General features: G+C 38.8%; 4 protein-coding genes across 9 annotated transcripts; 3 read left to right on the top strand and 1 right to left on the bottom strand.

Moving 5' to 3' along the window:
- Positions 1 to 2,790: 2,790 nt before the first annotated feature.
- LOC117635827 (aldehyde oxidase GLOX1-like) lies at positions 2,791 to 5,568 on the top strand. The gene is made up of 4 exons (XM_034370196.1): positions 2,791 to 3,607; positions 3,792 to 3,952; positions 4,057 to 4,631; positions 4,813 to 5,568. Exons 1-4 carry the CDS (start codon positions 2,867 to 2,869, stop codon positions 5,409 to 5,411), a joined length of 2,076 nt encoding a protein of 691 aa, XP_034226087.1. The 5' UTR covers positions 2,791 to 2,866; the 3' UTR covers positions 5,412 to 5,568.
- Positions 5,569 to 6,087: 519 nt separating this feature from the next.
- On the top strand, positions 6,088 to 7,867 carry LOC117635302 (probable xyloglucan endotransglucosylase/hydrolase protein 26). The gene is made up of 4 exons (XM_034369645.1): positions 6,088 to 6,256; positions 6,602 to 6,702; positions 6,977 to 7,170; positions 7,459 to 7,867. The coding sequence occupies exons 1-4, from the start codon at positions 6,088 to 6,090 to the stop codon at positions 7,865 to 7,867; spliced, it is 873 nt and encodes a 290-aa protein (XP_034225536.1).
- On the bottom strand, positions 6,315 to 8,856 carry LOC117635301 (transmembrane protein 234 homolog). 4 transcript variants are annotated; one of them, XM_034369641.1, is made up of 2 exons: positions 8,375 to 8,856; positions 6,315 to 6,926 (listed from the first exon to the last, which is right to left on the bottom strand). In XM_034369641.1, the coding sequence occupies exons 1-2, from the start codon at positions 8,745 to 8,747 to the stop codon at positions 6,877 to 6,879; spliced, it is 423 nt and encodes a 140-aa protein (XP_034225532.1). In that variant the 5' UTR covers positions 8,748 to 8,856; the 3' UTR covers positions 6,315 to 6,876. The 4 variants fall into 4 exon arrangements, with proteins under 4 accessions (XP_034225532.1, XP_034225535.1, XP_034225533.1 ...); XM_034369644.1 differs by lacking the exon at positions 6,315 to 6,926 and adding an exon at positions 7,658 to 7,765; XM_034369642.1 differs by lacking the exon at positions 6,315 to 6,926 and adding an exon at positions 7,696 to 7,803 and having other exon boundaries at positions 8,302 to 8,856.
- Positions 8,857 to 12,512: 3,656 nt separating this feature from the next.
- LOC117633947 (casein kinase 1-like protein 3) lies at positions 12,513 to 17,540 on the top strand. 3 transcript variants are annotated; one of them, XR_004586722.1, is made up of 17 exons: positions 12,863 to 12,898; positions 13,138 to 13,207; positions 13,291 to 13,439; positions 13,663 to 13,758; positions 13,861 to 13,931; positions 14,058 to 14,119; positions 14,196 to 14,259; positions 14,350 to 14,434; positions 14,509 to 14,635; positions 14,882 to 14,964; positions 15,068 to 15,125; positions 15,342 to 15,484; positions 15,584 to 15,765; positions 15,886 to 16,001; positions 16,497 to 16,641; positions 16,872 to 16,960; positions 17,118 to 17,540. XR_004586722.1 is itself a non-coding variant. In XM_034367821.1 (15 exons), the coding sequence occupies exons 1-14, from the start codon at positions 12,704 to 12,706 to the stop codon at positions 15,755 to 15,757; spliced, it is 1,293 nt and encodes a 430-aa protein (XP_034223712.1). In that variant the 5' UTR covers positions 12,513 to 12,703; the 3' UTR covers positions 15,758 to 15,765; positions 15,886 to 16,341. The 3 variants fall into 3 exon arrangements, 1 of the variants encoding a protein (XP_034223712.1); XR_004586721.1 differs by having other exon boundaries at positions 16,872 to 17,540; XM_034367821.1 differs by lacking the exons at positions 16,497 to 16,641; positions 16,872 to 16,960; positions 17,118 to 17,540 and adding an exon at positions 12,513 to 12,779 and having other exon boundaries at positions 12,858 to 12,898; positions 15,348 to 15,484; positions 15,886 to 16,341.
- The last annotated feature ends 2,032 nt before the right edge of the window (positions 17,541 to 19,572 follow it).

The raw sequence follows: 19,572 nt of genomic DNA, 5'->3' as shown, positions 1-19,572 counted from the left end.
TCTTCTAATCCTAACAAATAAATTGATTACAGTGTAATCTTAATTTGGTTTCAAATTCATGCATATATATATATATATATATATATATATATATTGGGCTATGTAATTAAGATCTAGCTCTACTAAATGCTTCAGATCTTCCATGATCTTAATTAGGTTCCCGATTCTTTCTAGGTTTATTGTTGATATGGTATAATTAACAAATCAAGCAGACTAGTTAATAGTATCAGTGTCAATGATGATGGTTTCTTCCCATGAACAACTTTTAAGACCTTTATCAATTTTACAGTCATGCATCTATATTAGCTAGGGTCCCCAAGAAAACTGGAAAAATATCCCAATGTTAATGGATAATCTCCCAAAGTTTAATTTGTCGGTAAAAATAATAATGGGTCGACACCCCCAAAACAAAGTTATGCCACTACAATAGGTTAACTACAATTAGGAATCAAATTTTATATAAATATATCGTTCTTGCATTCCAACCAAGTATAGACAGTTACCACTATATTAAGATCCATCAATCACTTCTACAGGTTTAAATTAGCTGTCAATGATTCCACTAGTACGTAATGTGAAAAATACTGGAAGAAGCAACTTTTTAAATGTCAATCAATGAAAAGATCTGATTAGTTGACACAAAATCGAGTACTCTGGAATCATTCTTTATCTTGGCGAACAGTAGTATGGAGTCCTAATCGAAAAAGGGCTTAGTAATTTCAACTCAGTAACAGCCATTTGACTGATAATCAATTTATTGCTTTTGGAATAAACAATATTTTATAGATATGAAGGGGGATATTGTTTTTACACACATACAAAATCATTAATTCATCTCCTACATAGAGATTTACACACATATAAATTCGTTAAGAATTACAATGTCTCGATAAAAATGGACTGTATATATATTTTGTTAATGGGTTAAAGAAGCTTCTTCATTAATTAAGAATGTACTGAAATATTACTATAAATAGCTAATAGCTTCTAAAAAGTCTTTGAGCAGAATCTCTCCCAGAGTTTTGTCAATAACAAAAGAAAACAAAAACAGAAAGTGAAGAGCAAAAAAACTCGTGTAATTGTTGACCTTTTGGTCAAACGTGCGTCCTTTGAATGAAGCTGTTCCAAAAGCTACTTTAACCAATTGGCATTAGCTGTCTTACTCTTAATTATACAGTTACAAAATAATCACCCACCAACAAATTATGATTAAAGCCATCCTCTCAGTCCACGTATACTGGGCAAAGGGCTGGTTCAATATAAGGACAAGATCTAGAGCTGTTTGTTATTTCACTGGACCTCGACAGCTTTTTGTTCTCAATTACAAAATTACCACCTCAAGTAATTACTGTGCAGCTTCTAGAAATAAGAAACTTCTTATGTTTTATTATTTAGAACAAGCGAAAGCGATAGTTATTATTGATGAACAAACAAAAATATAAAGCAACTATATATGGTGCAGTAAATATTCCTCAGTGACTAAACACAAAAACATGTTGAATTGATATGAGAGAAATATGCATAACCCAAAAATGATTAAAATTCATGATTCATCAACCATAAGCACATGTGCTCAGACTTGCAAATTCACATTGCAACGACATAAAATGACAAATATATATCAAAAGCCGAAAACTAAAAATAAATAGAAAACAAACCACAACAAACTCATAAAGAGTTCCTAAAAATTATTAGACTAAAACAAAATAAGAAGCAAGACCACTGCTCCACATCTTCCGGGCAACCCAAAGAGAGTCATAACGCCATACCGGCTAAACTCATAGTGTCGCACAAACTAAACCCGAACCTAACGTAATTCGACATCTTTCCCTCTTTGCAGCTCCAAACTATGTCGAAGGTTGACAAATAAAGCCAAATCCTTGTATACGTGGCCAAAAGATGGCGACAAAGTCGTTTCACGTGGCCTTAACTATGTTGGAGGAAATGTATGTCTAAATATGGATGTTAAAGTATTCATATTAAATCGAAAGACTTGTAGCTTAAGTGATTAATATCATTCACTCATTTTCTAGGTATTCCCCCTCTCTAATAGCACTTATATACATACACACATTGATAGAGTTTTTTTTCTTCTTTTTCTTCTTGTACCTGTTTTTGTTGAAAAATATATTTTATTTAAAAAAAAATCATAAGATGTGTGCAATGGATAACCAAAAAAAGTCAATCCACAACCTATCCCAAATGTGATGACAACCAGGAACAAGAGCATAATTTTAATTAAAGGATTCGCATTCGAAATACAATCACAGGGTCCAAAAAGAGCAAAATTACGTACATAATCTTAATTTTGTAATTCTTCTTCTTGTACCTTTATAATTTCTTTTGTTTATTGCACCGTTTAACGTCATGTCTTTAAATTAAGGTATCAACACGAAATATTAAAATGCAATATGAGGTGGAAATCAATTAGATATATTTTGGAATTTTTTAAGGGGCAATTACCAAAATATCTAATTTTTATTGTATGGATGCCATTGACATTTGCTAGAAATGGCTCCTTCAGAGGCATTTACACCACTAAAATGAACTGGTGAGAAGTTTATTTGTTGTTTTGTTTTTAAAATTTCAAAATTAAGTAAACATTCAAAGTGAGAAAAGAGTGACAACCCGTTCATATGAGACAGTATATACTTTGTTTGGTTGCTAGCTACTTTAGGGGTTCCTGCAAACAAGGGTTTCACAACCATGCATGATTCACAATGCTATTTTTGCAGAACCCCAAAACCGATTGGTGGCGATACTTCCAAATTATAAAAGAGAGATGGGGAGGAAAAGCAGGGAAGCAAAATATATTAGAGAAGCACACCAGCAGGCAACGAGTCATTGAAGAAATTCAGATTCTTCAATGGCTACCTTGCACACCAAGCTTCTCTGCCTTCTTCCTCTTCTCTTCATCATCAATGGCATTAATGCACAATTAGTCCATTTCCCCCAATTTCCTGTTCCTTTTGGCAACCCTTTCCGCGTACCAGACGGGCTCTTGGGCCATCACAACTGGCTCCGGGGCCATCGCCTTGGCGCCTTTTGGGGTGATCCTGAAGCTGCTGCCGTTGGGGGTGATCCTGACGCCGCGGCTGAAGCCGGCTTAAGAAATCTTGCTAAGCCTGGGAAAGCTCGCGACATGATTCCAAAGGCCGACAAAGATGCCGGCGATAAGCCTAATCCCGGGCAACCAAAGCCCGACGAAGGTGCCGGCAATAAACCTAATCCCGGGCAACCGAATCCCGACGAAGGTGCCGGCAATAAGCCTAATCCCGGGCAACCGAATCCCGACGAAGGTGCCGGCAATAAGCCTAATCCAGTCAAAGCAGTGGTGGATGCACCTGCACAGCCTGACTTCCCAACCCAATACGCGGGGGCATGGGAGGTTGTTAAATTGGACGCAGGTGTGTCAGCCATGCACTTGAATTTGCTCCCAAACAACAAGATCATGATGTACGATGCCTCAGCCTTTCATATTTCCAACATCAAATTGCCCAGAGGAGAATGCCTTCCCTTCAAGGATGATAAGGGCGTCCAGCAAACAGATTGTTGGTCTCATGGGGTTGAATATGATGTTGAAACCAATGCCGTTAGGCCACTCAAGGTTCGATACCAATCTTATAATGCCATATCAATCAATGCTCCGTATTCACAATATGACAATATAACAAGACGGCATTTTAACACCACGCACATTCGTGTGTGGCAAATGGTTTGATAATTTTCTATCTTTATTATGAATCTGTTTTCAATAATGAGCAAAAGCTGACCTTGGTGATCTTCAACAGATCACTACAGACCCATGGTGCTCATCAGGAGGGCTTACAGCTGATGGCAACTTTATCAGCACTGGTGGCTGGATGGATGGAACAAGAAGTGTTAGATACTTCGATTTATGCGCAAATTGTGACTATAGGGATCTCCCAAACGCGTTGGCAGAACCAAGATGGTACATATTGGACAATTCTGAGTTTGATTTCTTAAGCACCAAGAATTGGTTTAGGGTTTCCAAACTTTTGTTAAAAATATGTGTTGTTTAATTTGTGATCATAGGTATGCAACTCAGGTGACCCTACCTGATGGAAGATTCTTCCTGGCGGGTGGTCGCAAGTCATATAGCTTTGAGTACGTGCCGCCGGAAGGACAAGTCAACAAACAAGCCATTTTCTTCCCACTCCTCGACGAGACCACCGACTTAGACGAAAACAACCTCTACCCTTTCGTCCACCTGTCCACCGACGGCAACCTCTTCATCCTCGCCAACAGCCGCTCCGTCCTGCTCAGCACCAAGACCAACACAGTCATCAAGGAGTTTCCAGTGTTGAAGGGTGGTTCACGAAACTACCCGGCATCAGGGATGTCGGCGCTGCTGCCGATAGACCTCAGCGTCCCCAACAACGCTCCGCTCATCCCGGCTGAGGTCATTGTCTGCGGTGGCGCAAAGCCCGAGGCTTATGGTCTTGCAGGCAAAGGAAACTTCCTTCCGGCCTTGCAAGACTGCGGCAGGCTTAGGATCACAGACCCCAATCCACAGTGGGCCACCGAAGTCATGCCCTCTCTCCGTGTCATGGGAGATATGCTCAACCTCCCCACCGGAGACCTCTTGATTATTAACGGCGCCCAACAAGGTACGTCCTAGCTTTTTCGCACATTTATTTACAAGGTGTTCAATTATGTATGATAAGAATCATAATCAAAATCTAATATAATATTAGGATTTGATACAAAAAATCATTTTATTTGAGAATGCTATAAATACCATATTGGTTAAAATAAATGTAGCAATTTGACCACCTTTTTTTTCCACAGGCGCATCAGCATGGTTCCTGGCAGAGCAACCCAATTTCACTCCCGTGGTTTACAGTCCCAACAACAACGCGGGCACCCGGTTCAGGAACCTAGCCCCGACCCAAATAGCCAGAATGTACCACTCAACGGCGGCCTTGCTCCCCAATGGCAAAATCCTGGTAGCAGGCAGCAACACCAACCCAGGCTACGACTACAAGGCCAAGTACCCAACCGAACTCAGAGTGGAGCACTTCTCGCCGCCTTACCTGGACCCGGCATTGGCAGCCCACAGGCCCGCCGTCATGGCTCAGAACTCCGACGCCAAGTTGAAGTACGGGCAGCCGTTCACGCTCCAGTTCCAGCTCCAAGACAACCCCGTTGGCAAGGAGGACATCAAGGTCACCATGTACTCGCCACCGTTCACGACGCACGGATACTCGATGAACCAGAGGTTGCTTGTTTTGGGTAAAAATGAGCTCACAGAAGCTGGCCCCGGGGTTTACAAGCTTCAGGTGGTGGCCCCGGCGACAAACGTGTTGGCTCCGCCAGGGTACTACCTGGTTTTTGTGGTCCATCGGGGTGTGCCTAGCGTGGGTCACTGGGTGCAGATTCTTAATTAAATTAGGGCTGTAGCTAGCCCCAAGTCCATCATCAACAATCAAGCAATCAATGAATTAATTAATCATCTTTGATCATACCATCTTGCTTCTTGGGTTTTATGTACGTATGTACACCAAGCAAACCTTTCAGTTATATACATTCATTGTTCTTTACGTATCATATTGATTTATGCAACATTCTTTGATTTTTTAAAGTAAAATCATGTCAATAAGTCTTTTAAATACGCTTATAAATCAAGTAGTTAAGAGTATTTACCTGAAGCCCGCACGTCTAAGCAAACTCACAGCTGGCCAACCCTACTACAAACAGTTAGTCCCAAGCACGACTTTCTCTCTCTCCTAATCACAACGCGTCCCAGCTAAGCCCCACTTACAACTTGACACCCTTTCTCTCCTGCTCTTACAAAAATACAGCAGATGACATTGGGGCACCACACCACGACCCCGTGTACCAAATAGCATTTAACTTATTATTAATCAAATAAAATTATTTACAATTTAACTGGAGCATACTTAAAATTAAATGTTTTCTTCTAAAAATTAAAAAAATTGTAAGGTCAGGGGCTATGATCATTTATTGTAGTGCGGCAACTTATATATAAACCAACAAGAAGACATTCCCGTTTCAATTGTTATAAAACAAGAGAGCAAAGTTTAGTTGTGACTGAAGTTTAAAATGGCAGTTTTGCAAGCTTTTCTGATTGCTCTATGCATCATTGTGTCTCATCAAAATTTGGTTGATGCAAAATTTTCCAAGAGTATGTATATCACCTGGGGTACCCAGCATGCTACAATTCAAGGCAATGGTGGCGAGGATCTTAACCTCGTGCTGGATCCATTTTCAGGTTAGAACCATCCAGGTGCTTAACCAGAGGCATAGCTTTTCAAATCAAAGCAAATAAATAAGCTAGGAAACAGAGATTATCTGCATCATCAAGATGTTGCAGGATAAAGGTTGACTGATATACTGCACGTATCCATAAAGCTTCGGATAGGCAGATTAGTTTGTTTCATAAACTGTTAGTCCATCCATGATATGGCATTCAACATGTTTTGCACTAAATTTGTTTAGCTCATCTATTCATTAGAATATATACATGGATGAAATATCTACAAAATGAATAAAAGGTCATACAGAGGTCGGTTTTTCTCCTCTAACCAGACTACAATACTCTGCCTTTGCTTTGCAGGTTCTGCTGTTCAATCAAAGAGAGGCTTCTTATTCGGAAGCATTGAGATGCTCATTAAGTTGGTATCTGGGAATTCCGCAGGGACAGTAACAGCATACTATGTAAGTTACTTACTAACTTGGGCAAGATACAAACTTCATAAAAACCCTAAAAATTTGTGTCTCAGATTCATTATTCTTAATTCAAATCAGCTATTTTCAAGGTGATAATATAGAAATGTGGATGAAAAGATCCCAGGCAGGGGAGGGGTTGAAAAACTCACTTTCACATACTTTTCAAATAGAGTTCAAATTCTTTCTCCTTCCATTGATGACTAAACAAGGACCTGCATAATAAATTAACATGTGCAAATTGTCCATACTCAAATTTGAGCAGCTATCCTCAACAGGAACCAAACATGATGAGATAGATTTTGAATTCTTAGGGAACATTTCTGGACAACCTTACATTGTCCACACAAACGTCTATACACAAGGAAATGGAAGCAAAGAGCAGCAATTTTATCTCTGGTTTGACCCTACTGCTGATTTCCACAACTACACCATACATTGGAACCCCACTGAAATTGTGTAAGTTAAACTTACGGTAGAGGCACCTTCATTTGCAGTCTCAAAAGGGTGAAAAATCATCCGTTTCTGTTTGACTGGAGACACACATGCATATATACTGCTCTTCTGAATTGAAAAGCTTTTCCCCAATAAAGGCTCATTTTTCCCCTATCTCTCTTAAGATCCTGAAAAACATGATAGATTCACTACCACAATCATTCTACCTGATTTCACAGTATATTTCTACTAGTTCCATGAGTCATGGAACCAAACAATTCCTACACCTCAAATTCTCTTCTATGATTTCAGGTGGTATATTGATAGTCTACCAATTCGTGTTTTCCAAAACTATGAAAACCAGGGGATTGCTTACCCCAACAAGCAAGGGATGAGGGTTTACTCAAGCTTATGGAATGCTGATAACTGGGCAACTAGAGGCGGGCTAGTCAAGATAGATTGGACCAGTGCACCCTTCATGGCTAGATTTCGAAACTTCAGGGCAAGAGCCTGCAAGTGGAACGGAGACATCAGCATTAGTCAATGTGGCACCACCTCCCGGGCAAACTGGTGGACCTCCCCTATATACAGCCAGCTGAGCAGTGCTAAGCGGGGCCAGCTGCAGTGGGTCAGAGATAGCTTCATGATCTATGACTACTGCAAAGATACTAAAAGGTTCAATGGACAGATACCTGCTGAATGTTTTATACAACAATTCTGATTTGAGGCTACGCAATCAAGCTATATAAAGAGACCCGAATCCCGTTTCTACCAGATGAATGATTCTGCAGCCTTAACCAGTTTTCTTCTTTCAGTTCACAACTGAAACTACTTTCTTTTGGTTTTCTGTGTTTGAGCTTTTTTATTATGTTTTATTCTACTGTAATTCAAACAAAGTGTGTGTGTGTGTTTTTTTTTCCCTTCTTGTTAACCATTCATTCACATTTGTCTCATTCTTTTGCTTATATTTCAGTTACTTTAATCAATAAATTTTCAGAGAAAACGAAGTATCATTCTTTAACAAAATGACAAAATTTCCTCTTGATTTTCCTCTCTTTTCTGAGCAGCCAAACACTCAAACATCAATAATCAAAACAAAACAAGCTAGCTACGCGTAAAATTTCTACAAACAGAAAACATAAATTGAAGTGTTACCTAATCAATCAGAAAAGATGAAATCCCAATTACGTGATACAAAGCCAAATGCCCAAAACAATCAAAGCCGTACCGAACAAAGCGAGGCCGAGGTGGGTCTGTTCCCCCAAGAGCCACCCAAAGACGGCAGTGGCGGCAAACGTCGTCGCATTGGTGACGGGCACGGCCAAGGAGATTGGGGTGTGGCTGAGTATAGCGAAGAAAGTAGCGGAGGCCGAGAGGTTAACGAAGAAGGGGACTGTGTACTGCCAGATTGAGAGGAGCTTGAGCCAGCTCTTGAGGGAAGTGAGAAGCTTGTGGTGAATTCGGCCGGGCTGGGCCTGGGCCTGGGCCGAGGAGGAGGATTTGAGGGCTTGGTCCCAGAGGAGAGCGCCGCGGCGCATTAGGGCGTTGGTGGCGCCCCAAACGAGGCCCACCGCGATCATCTTCTCAACGTCTCCGATCATTGGCTTTGATCTGATCTCTTTTTGTCTCCGCTCTGTGACTTCGATGGTGGTAGTATGTAAAACTGAACGGAGCGAAGCGAAACGACGACGTGAAATTGGGATTCTTAAGAAAACAAAATAAAATACGCCAACGGGTAAGTGGATAAAAAACATTGACTTGCCATGTTCGAACTCCTCCATAAAACCTTGGTAACAATCTCCCCAAATAGTAATTTCATTTTTGGGTTGAAAAAATAATTAAATTATTTGGCTAACTAATTTAATTTATTTAATAGAGTATAATTTAATTTATTTGGCTAACTCATGTGAAAATAGGTAGACCTGTTAATATTATCAACGATTCACGAACATTGTTGAGAGACGTCAAAAATCACATCAAGCCATTGTTGAGAAATGGTGAAAACCCTAACGAACGCATCCATGTAACAACTTATGACATGGCTGGCAACGAGTACCCAATGGTTTGAAGACTTAGGTCACCAAGATTCATGTCCTCATTGGAGGCTGGAAAACTTTATGTCATGATCTTGGACTGGTTCGGAAGCAGGAATTCATGAAGGTTGCAGGTGTTCATTTTGCTAGGGGTATTATGAGAAAGATGTATTGCTTTTGGTTTCATTATTGTTCGTACGTATGTTCCGAGAGCCTGAAACTCAAACTGGCTTATGTTTACTGTAATTAATATATTTTATCCCAGCAAGATGGTTAAAATTAAAAGTCAGTAACAGTCTCCTTCAGTCAAAGTATATTATACAGGTTGTTTAGTTAGTTATAACAGATTCAGTCCAGAGACTAATATGTAATTTGGGCTCCATTATCAAGCAAAAAAGGTTCGATCAAGAAAAATCCCTTTAACTGTCTAGAAAATCCATTTCCCATTTCTCTTGAACCAAATTAATCTCCCAAAGAAACACTTTCCTTTCTCTTGCGATCAGAAGCACCATTGTGAAAGAAAACAACACTATCAGTCTATCAGGCATGGCTGATCATCATAATGAAGACAATGAAGTTCCAGCAGCTGTTCCCAATGTAGAGCATGCAGAAGATGAGGAAACAGAATTGCTAAGGCAAGAAGAAATTCTTTCAAATCAACAAATGCGAGAATATCTCAGATCACTTTTTCAAGAAACTGAAGTTGAAGCCATTGCTCCACAAGAACAACCACAGCAAGGTGCTGCACCAGAAAATGAAGATTTTGCAGCACTTTTTCAAGAAATGGAACCACAGCAAGAGAATGAAGATTTTGCAGCACTGTTTCAAGAAATTGAACCACAGCAAGAAAATGAAGATTTTGCAGCACTGTTTCAAGAAATTGAACCACAGCAAGTTGCTGCACCAGAACAACTACTAGAACAAGGCTCTTCCTCTGGAATTAACCCTTGTTATCAACAATCAGTCCAAGGCCTCCAAGAGTTTGGTCAGTTTCAAGAAACTGGAGTTGCTGCACCAAAACAACTAGAACAAGGCTCTTCCTCTGGAATTAACCCTTCTTATTATCCGCAATCAGTCCAAGGCCTCCAAGAGTTTGGTCAGTTTCAAGAAACTGAAGTTGCTGCACCAGCACAACTAGCACAAGGCTCCTCCTCTGGAATTAACAAGTATGTCCTTTCTTATCCCCGAGAATTTGCTCGATTACAAGAACGTGGAACCCAACATGCCCAAGAAGTCATTGCAGCACAGGGCATGCCTGAACAACAACAAGAACTTGAACAAAGTTGGAGCCTCCAAGTCTCACCTCAGTTTCACGAACCTGCAGCCCAAGAACATGCAGTCATGGCAGCACAGGACATGCCTCTGCCTCAACAACCGCAACAAGTAGAACTAGGAGGCCATGCCCCTCCTGACGTCCCCCCAAGCCTCCAAAACAAGATCACAAGGTGCAGCAAGCGTTTTGAGAAGCATTGGCATATAGTGATGTGACACGAACTACGCTGTACATGTGCAAAAAAGACGTGGAAAGCCACATCTTGCCATTGTTGGAGGCTGATGAATTTCGTAAACGAGGCATCCAGAACCAGGAGGTCACAGTGTATGATATTGATGGTGACGAGTACCCTATGCTATTCAAACGATGCGGATATGGTTTGTATTACCTTAATGGTGAACAATTGAGATTTTTCCTAGAACGTCATGTCGTGGGAAGGGGCCAACATTCCCTCACATTCTTGGCGTTCCGGAATGCCGAATCTGGACGCCTTTGCTTTTTCATCACTTCAAGGGAAGTTTGCAGGTAATCACGAAAGAATAAAGAGAAATCGTAGGTAGATATGGGATCGCTGCATGAAAGGGTGTACTAAATCAATGAGATTAGTTTAGGTTGGATTAGCAATAAGGTCCGTTTGATTAGGAAAGATGGTTCAGGAAATTGCTTTTGGTTTCGTCAATTAGTGTTCCTATTTTCAGAGTTTCTGCTTCATAATGCAGACTAGTACTGATGATCACTTCTTGCTTTCCGGTGCTGAGAAAGAAAGAATCTCAGTTTTACTTGTACTACTTGTCATGGCAAATTAAGAATCTCATTGTTGTTTGCTGAAATATTGAATTCTACCCTTCTCTAATTAGACCTCTCTGTCTATAACCCTGGTCTGATAACCAAAATCTCATGAAACCAAAATCTTTGGTGGTGGAGAGAGTCCATGGCAATCGACGCAAACTATTCAAGCACCTTGTGCAATATTTTGTTTTTGGAACCACACGTGAGAACTTAGAAACTGAAGTTGTGTTTCTCTCATGAAAAAAAGAAATACCCATGCTAAATCGTCTGTAAATTGGTAATGTAGCAGGACAAAAACGACATTAACTAGCTAGCCTTATTCACGAATTGACCCCACAGTCCGTTGTCTATTTGAAACTATGGATAAATTGTCAATTATTCCTTTTGCAATTGAGGACACATGCAGCCACAGTCCCGGACACCCAATGAATAAATTTGTAAAATCCTCTACTTTAATCACTTGTACTAAAAGAACTAATTTAATTTAGTGTAGGAATTTGGTTCCCATAAAAAAAAATAAAGAAAAACCATACAAATACAAAAACTACGTGGTTAGCCATTACAACTGCATAATTTATACAAAAACTTTTAAAGAGCCTATTTGGATGGAAAAATCTCCACCCAACCAGTCATCATTTTCTTTCCATTAAAAAATATATATATTATCAGTCTTTTTTTGTGGTCGACATATATGAATATCTGTCTGCCGAAGGCTTTTCTTTTCTCTTTTTCGTGGCAGTCAGTCCACTTCAAAGCCCCTAAGCGTAATATAGCCTCTTATCAAGGGTAGCACTGTAAACCACTACACCTATTATTGCTGCTTGTGCCGCCGATTTCGACGTGACCAAATTTAGATGTCAATAAAACAAGACGGCGACGGCGCGAAAGTATCAATCACCTGCAAGAGACCATTCCAGCTGTCCGGTGAATCCCTTCTGCAAGCCATTGTACACCGTACACCTCAATCATGGAAAATAAAGATAAGCAAATGTTTGGAAAACAAAATAAAACAGTCTATAATCACCGTACAGGAACAAAACCTGCGCGCGAATCACGTTCCTGACCTAACCGATCTACCCGCCCTTTCTACCGTAATTCATTTGGCGGTAAAACAACGAATTGACAATAATATCCTCATACAAAACGACAATCCCCGTATCTCTTTATCCATTACGACACAAATCCCTCCTCGGTCAACAAGTCAATGGTCTCCACCATTTTAAAGTTACAAAAGTACCCCTCCAGTTTCTCTCTTTATCCCCCACGACCGTCCTATCTGTCTCTTGTTGCCCAGCCTCCGCCTGTGTGTGGCTTCAGTTTTTTAGTTCCAACTTGGAAAAAAGCACTTTCGAAAATATTTTTTCTTTCTTTCTGAATTTATCGGATTTCGGATTCGGATCGAAAATTGGAACCTATAGCTCCGGTTCTATGATTTGAGAGACCCGATCCGTGGAATTCGGGCATGGAGCGGATCGTCGGCGGCAAGTACAAGCTCGGCCGCAAGATCGGCAGCGGATCGTTCGGTGAAATCTTCCTAGGTGAGTTTGTGGTTTAATCGGAACCGTTGATCATAGAAACAGCGACCGATCTCTGTAATTGTTAAATTCATTTTGCAGCTACACACACCGAGACGTTCGAGATCGTCGCCGTTAAGATTGTGAGCTCCTAATTATCTCTCTCTCTGTTTTTTCTTTCTTATTTTGGAATTTTTCAGTTTTATTAAGTATATATTACTGTTTAATTATGCATATGCAAATCCATTGTTAGAAATATGAAGTTTTCTTTCGGATTCTCTTCAAGCTTCGTGAACTCCTACTTACCAAAGAAGCAAATTTTTTAGTTTAATTACTAATGAAATTAACTAATTAGTCTGATTTTAATTTGTGGTGAGTGCAGGAGAACAGTAAAACAAAGCATCCCCAACTGCTTTACGAAGCCAAGTTATACAATATCCTTCAAGGAGGAAGTATGTGCTTCATTCGTTTATATTTGATTTATGTATAATTTTATGTGATTATTGGGTTAATCGTGTTGTATTAATTTAACTAGGTGGAATTCCGAACATAAAATGGTCCGGCATAGACGGCGAGGACAATGTGCTAGTTCTCGATTTGCTGGGACCAAGTCTTGAGGATTTGTTTGTGTATTGTGGGAGAAAGTTTTCACTCAAGACTGTCTTAATGTTGGCCGATCAAATGGTAACCATTATGGCGCTTACGGAGTGGAGCTCATGCATGCGCATATAGTTAGTTTGTTTTTCTACCTTTTCATTTTCAGAACATTTCAACTTTCTTTTTTTGAAGGGCAAATGATTTTCATTCTTATAGTTTATCTTCTTCATGTCATTGGATGTTGCACTTTTTATGTGTACTATCGTGTCAATTGACTAATTATTTCTTTCGTTTGATCTTGTTATTCAAGATTACGAGGATAGAGTTTGTGCACTCGAAAGGTTTTCTGCATAGAGACATAAAACCTGATAACTTCCTCATGGGTCTTAGTCGAAAAGCAAATCAGGTGCTGTATCTTCTTTGCCTTTTTCCTTTTAAGAACGTATTTCAACTTTAATTTCTTGGTTTTACGTCGTCATCAGTCTCCTTCTTGCATTTGTCTTGTCAGGTTTACATAATTGATTTTGGTCTTGCAAAAAGATATCGAGACTCCACAACCAATCGTCACATCCCTTACAGGTATTTCCAGTTCATGGCAATCTCATTTTCCCCCTCTCTGCTGAAAAGCTTAAGGAAAAATTGAGATATTCAAATTCAAATTTTGTATTGATTTATATTCTTCCTGTTACCCCTTACTGCATACAGGGAGAATAAAAACTTAACAGGAACTGCACGTTATGCAAGCTGCAATACTCATCTTGGAATTGGTAAGCTGCATGATGTTAAACCTTATTAGTTCGGTGGAATAAATACTCATTAACCTTATTGGTGTCTTGTTCTTAGAGCAAAGCCGACGTGATGATTTGGAGTCTCTTGGATATGTTCTTCTGTATTTTCTCAGAGGAAGGTACATAATCTGTTTCCAATCCTTTTTTTATAATAAATGATTCATGCCATCTTCTGTCTGTTCCCCTAATGATTACTTTTCTGTTTATAGCCTTCCGTGGCAGGGTTTAAAAGCTGCCACAAAAAAGCAAAAGTATGACAAAATTTGCGAGAAGAAGTTATCAACCCCTATTGAGGTGTGTGCCAACTACTTATGGGCACTTTGAAAGTTCTATATGGTGTCAACTGGTCTGACTGCTGTTTTCCATAGGTTCTATGCAAATCTCACCCGGTGGAGTTTGCGTCATATTTCCATTACTGCCACTCACAGACATTTGATCAGCGGCCTGATTATGGATTCTTAAAGCGCCTATTCCGTGATTTGTTTACTCGTGAAGGTAGTGCTGTTCAAACTCAATATATTTTTTCATCTGTTTTAAAGTTTTTTACATTGCATAGCCCCCTCTTAGCTTTAAATCAGTATGATTTCATATGTTGTATGATCTCCCGTTTAACTGAGTCCAATATGAAAAAGAATGCCATATGAATTGTATGTATTTCTTATGCTTAACTGGACATTTTAGAGCTATATTTTGATATGAATTTTATATTCTGTGGATGTTTTTTTTTTCTCCAAATGGCAGGATATGAATTTGATTACATATTTGATTGGACCATCATAAAGTACCAGCAGTCACAAAACAATAGAACTCAGTCTCAGTTATCCGTAAGTTTCATTGCTGTTCGGTCTTTTTAGATATTTTTAGTTGTAAAGTATTTCAGGATTGGGTTACCGCTGCACTTCTAATTTGAAAATCCACATGTTACAGCCAGTTCCTGGACGAAGCAACAGTCATGCAATGCCAGTGCGTGTAGATAATCATCAAGGTTAGATCTTGCTGATGGATTTTTGCATATCTCAGATAACTAACTTCTCTGATTTGAGTTTGACAGCAGCCCCTATTTTTGTCACAATTTTATTATTAGCATTCAACTTTGTATGTCGTCATGTAGTCTAGTTACACTTTATGAGAGATAGGGAGTTGATGTATTAACAAATATCAATTGATTTACAGAAATCACATTTTTCTTTGTAATTATAAGTGGCAGGAGGTGCTAGTGCTTCTTATCCAGCTGAGGTCACAGATCGAATTAGATCAAACAATGCCACTGGTCCTGGTGTTCGGATGCAATTTAAACCATCAACAGGCAGGAATTTGAATTATGATAATCCTCTTGAAAAGAATGTAAGTCATATTACTGTTGAACAAGTAAATAATTAATATTCCTTCCTTCCTGTGAGTTTTTAGATTTTCATTACCCTTGGATAAAAATTCCTTTTATAGATTTCAAATGAAGCATACCTGCCGTCTACTTCATTTTCCGGCACCTCAAGAAGGAATTCCACAAAACCTATTTTGCCCACTGAAGCTGCAAACAGTGGTCATGGGCATGGCAGTAAAGTAGGTCCTTCGAGTAGTTGGATTCAGTCACTGCAACGCATGTCTTCAGCCAAGTGACCAATATGGTAATTCATTGGATCCATACTTGAGTCATTATTTGGGTGGCTGCTTTCTTAATTGCAGCAAATACCTGACATATTAGCATCATTGTTGACTGGGTGTGGTCCACTGTGTTTTAACAACAGATTTGCTCCAGAAGATTCTAGCACATCTTTGAAGCTCTGCAGATGTATGGTGATTTAATGGTCAAATTTGCAATCTATTCATGAAGATCTTGGTGACGCGTCTTTGGAGACATTGAGTTAGTTCCTTCGTTGGTGCAAGCTTGTTATGTTTTTTTTCCTTAATGTGACTAAAAATGTGTTGGTTACGAAATACGGAATACCCAAAGCTTGGATTCTGTGCTGTACATAGATCTCATAAGTGTCCCAGCAATCTTGTATTTAAGTTTTCTTGTAACATGAATTATGTGTATGCTATTTTTTTCCCCGCTCTTGTTATTAGATAATAAGTTGTCTCTCTGCAGTTTGATTGTCGTTGACAGTGTTTCTCTATTTTAATATTCCTAAAAGTGGCTGTTGTGACGTTAAATTATATATTTTGAATGAAGAAGCATCATGGCCTGATTGGCTTTGAGAAAACTGTTTTTCTGTTGTGTCAAAAAGTCAGAATGGACAAGTGGTCAGAGGTCATGTTTGGAAAAGCTTCTATCTTTAGTTTTGAACTTATTATAAACTGTTGAAAACTAAGATAAAGGAACTGAAAATTTGTTTCTGACACTTTCACATGTTTTCAGCTGCCTTTTAAAAACTTATCTGAGAAGTTGAAAAACACAGAAAACAGTTGAGAGGCACTTATGATATACTAAGGTGCTATTGGCAGTTATGAAGGCTACTTTACCAAATTACTCCAATACCTATTCCACTCTCATCTATAATCAGGTATGCATCTCTCTCTCTCTCTCTCTCTCTCTCTCTCTCTCTCATAAAGGTTTCTATCTTAATTGTTCATTTCACCCACTATGCATTTTAATTGAACATATCTGATCTAACATCTGAGAAACAAGTCCTTATTTAATTGATGTCATTATAAAATATGTATATATTTGCATTATTGGTTCTTTTTTAGCCAAAGGAATCTCATGAACTCATTTCCCTTGGAAATCACTCAGGAGTGGCTCTGCTAGCTTACTGTTACTACATTCCAAGTAGTATGCGCTCAAGGGGATCAAGGCCAGTGTTCTCACCCCTGAACTTTGAGGTACGGTCGCCATCCAGGAGCCGAAGCCCTGGGGACATTACTAACTTATAGATGTTCTTTGACTGTCCAGGATTACCCAAGATTTTGTTTTTAGTAAAGATCTTTGATCTATGCCATCTATACCAATGCTGTGTTATTGTTACTTTTTATCTGCCAGAGGAATCCATTGATCAAGGGGATTACATATATGCCGATGGTGGTGCCATGCCCGTGCAGTTGCTCAAGTATCTCATGATATATATATATATATATATATATATATATATAGATATCTCCTACAGCTTTTAAATTGAGGAACATTCAACATATGCAATGCAATGTAGTACTGTCGTTTGTGATGGGTCTTCTGGTAAATGTATTAGTGTTGTCCCAGTTTGTTTTGTTTCGCCTCGCTTGAACGCAACTGTGAGGTTGTCAATAGAATAGAATGGGTCTGTAGGATGATTTCGGGTCGGGTGTGGATGCTCCAGCTCTTTGCTGGTGGAGAAGCTGTTTCAGTATCACGGGGGGTGAAAACGACATTGTCTATTTAGCCGTAAAAACCTTCAATATTAAGCAGTAGAAACCTTGTTTTCCTTAATCATATTGGTCGCCGGTCGGAAGGTGGAGATCAATGCAGAATTGTATGTAGAGTACGGAAATTAATTTACCCTTCACAAATTTGGTAACCACTATTGCATTGCATCATAACGTATATATGTACAGTATTAGAAGCAACTACAAGATTGGGACGGGACGTATTCCATTCTTTCGCCTGTATGATTCTTACAACACTTGACAAAATTGACACATGGTGTCAGGGTTCCCATTGATTCTTTCCAATGTAAGAGACGCACATCTGTGGCTACATTGTCAAGGTTCCCACCAAAAGTGCACCTATGCAGCCAACATTGTCCGAGTTACGCCTCCTTTTCGGATCAACACTCAACCCTGCTCCTCGTACATTACTAGGCTAAGTCATTTGCGGAACACTAAAATTGGTCTGTTGAATCCAGTTTTGCTGCCCGACACGCTGGAAGTGACATTCTCCACTTTTTTAAATCCAATCTGTAATCGTATGTTAAATGTCAGGTATACCAGGATCTGAACCAAATAGTTAGGGAAAATGCCCTAAAAATTATTGCCACTTCATCCTGAATTTGACCTATAAGAAGATTGTAACATACCTTGTCCAGAAGTAAGTCTTGAAAATATTCCGGATGGAATTTAAGATTTTTATAATTGGTTCTGGTTGTCTGCACAATGGGACAAAATATTTCTTTAGGCCTAATTTTAGTAAAGCAATGAAAATTTCAAGTCATAAAGTACTTAATCGAAAAACTTTCTGACTTGTTAACTGATTTAGTAGTTATTAAAAAGCTGTGAACTCAGAGCTGCAAAGAAAAAGGTTACCTCAGAAACTTTGTAATTATTTTCATATGACTTCCAAGGTTGAGGTTTTCCAACACAAAAATTCCACCCTGCTCACAAGAAGAAGAATTCCTCAAACTTTTTGCCCAAGGCCATCTTGTAACAAGGGAATGCTATAAATGAAGATTATCTTGAACTAAAATTCCAAGGTTAGTTGATAGCAGACAAGAAAAGAAGAACGGAATGGAAATGAATGGTAAAGCAACAGTTATAACAATTACCGGCTTTAGTAGCCTCCAAACCTTTGTAAATAATGTAATCAATCCATCATCACCCCAATTCAAATGAATCCATTTTGTTACACTCAAACTGTATTTCAGGAGAGAAATAAATATTACAAGCAAGCAACACAGTAAGGCTAAGTAAAATTGAACTAGCAAATGAGAGCTTGTAATTGCATATGAAAAGGCAAGCATCATGACGCAATTTTTCTCCCAAAATATATTAATAGAAACCCACTACAACTTCAATCTATAAGATAGGGGAAAGCGAGTCACTTTCACTAGAGTTCAATTATTACAGGCAGACTTATATCAACAATTCGAACTATATTTAACAGATAGAAGAAAGCTTTATATTTCAACTTCTGTGTAATTTCACAAACATATATGAGATCATGATTAGAATCTTACCGGCGTCAATGTCAACTCCAAGAATGCTCTGGCAGCAGAATTTTTTGGCTGTATATAAGTACATAAACATGTTAATACCACTGTGAGAACCACATACATAAATAAAGTATCTCAACGACAACTACAAAGAGGCCTAACTAGACAAAACTAAGAAATTCACTACATGTACCCTGACTGGGACTATGGAATTATATAAGCATTGATTACTTTCATTTGTTTAGGAAAAGAAGAAGAGACAATAAAGCATAATCAGAAAACTCGTAAAATAAATTTTCAAATATGATTTTAACTGAAAAGTAAGTACCAATTTGAATGGTCATAATTCTAGAATTGCAGACAATCCTTGCTATACTATTTATTTGAATTAAAAAAAAATATTATAGCCTTTCGGCTATACTCTTTTTTTGCATTTAAAATAGTATGACTTTACCTCTTTGACACGTGGCTTAGGCCATGGGCTGGACTTTTTATATATATAATAGTATAGCCGCAGGCTATACTATTTTTCTGAATTTAAAAAAATATAGTATATTACTCCCTTTTTTTTTTTTTTTTTTTCATTTAAAAAAA

Source organism: Prunus dulcis, chromosome 7, assembly GCF_902201215.1.
Source record: "Prunus dulcis chromosome 7, ALMONDv2, whole genome shotgun sequence".
Lineage (NCBI taxonomy): Eukaryota > Viridiplantae > Streptophyta > Magnoliopsida > Rosales > Rosaceae > Prunus > Prunus dulcis.
The sequence above is the reverse complement of the archived record's forward strand: the minus strand, read 5'-3'. Positions and strand labels throughout refer to the sequence as shown.

What these genes read in the sequence shown, in the direction of transcription:
- LOC117635301 (XM_034369641.1), bottom strand. Translation starts at nt 8,747, where the DNA reads ATGATCGGAGACGTTGAGAAGATGATCGCGGTGGGCCTCGTTTGGGGC. An exon ending in CCTCGGCCTCGCTTTGTTCG is followed by an intron (nt 6,927 to 8,374) that starts GTACGGCTTTGA and finishes TTTATTATGCAG; the next exon opens with GTCCTTGTTTAGTCATCAAT.
- LOC117633947 (XM_034367821.1), top strand. Translation starts at nt 12,704, where the DNA reads ATGGAGCGGATCGTCGGCGGCAAGTACAAGCTCGGCCGCAAGATCGGC. An exon ending in AATCGTCACATCCCTTACAG is followed by an intron (nt 13,932 to 14,057) that starts GTATTTCCAGTT and finishes TACTGCATACAG; the next exon opens with GGAGAATAAAAACTTAACAG. An exon ending in CTGTATTTTCTCAGAGGAAG is followed by an intron (nt 14,260 to 14,349) that starts GTACATAATCTG and finishes TTCTGTTTATAG; the next exon opens with CCTTCCGTGGCAGGGTTTAA.
- LOC117635827 (XM_034370196.1), top strand. Translation starts at nt 2,867, where the DNA reads ATGGCTACCTTGCACACCAAGCTTCTCTGCCTTCTTCCTCTTCTCTTC. An exon ending in ATGCCGTTAGGCCACTCAAG is followed by an intron (nt 3,608 to 3,791) that starts GTTCGATACCAA and finishes GATCTTCAACAG; the next exon opens with ATCACTACAGACCCATGGTG. An exon ending in TATTAACGGCGCCCAACAAG is followed by an intron (nt 4,632 to 4,812) that starts GTACGTCCTAGC and finishes TTTTTTCCACAG; the next exon opens with GCGCATCAGCATGGTTCCTG.
- LOC117635302 (XM_034369645.1), top strand. Translation starts at nt 6,088, where the DNA reads ATGGCAGTTTTGCAAGCTTTTCTGATTGCTCTATGCATCATTGTGTCT. An exon ending in CGTGCTGGATCCATTTTCAG is followed by an intron (nt 6,257 to 6,601) that starts GTTAGAACCATC and finishes TTTGCTTTGCAG; the next exon opens with GTTCTGCTGTTCAATCAAAG. An exon ending in GGACAGTAACAGCATACTAT is followed by an intron (nt 6,703 to 6,976) that starts GTAAGTTACTTA and finishes AAATTTGAGCAG; the next exon opens with CTATCCTCAACAGGAACCAA.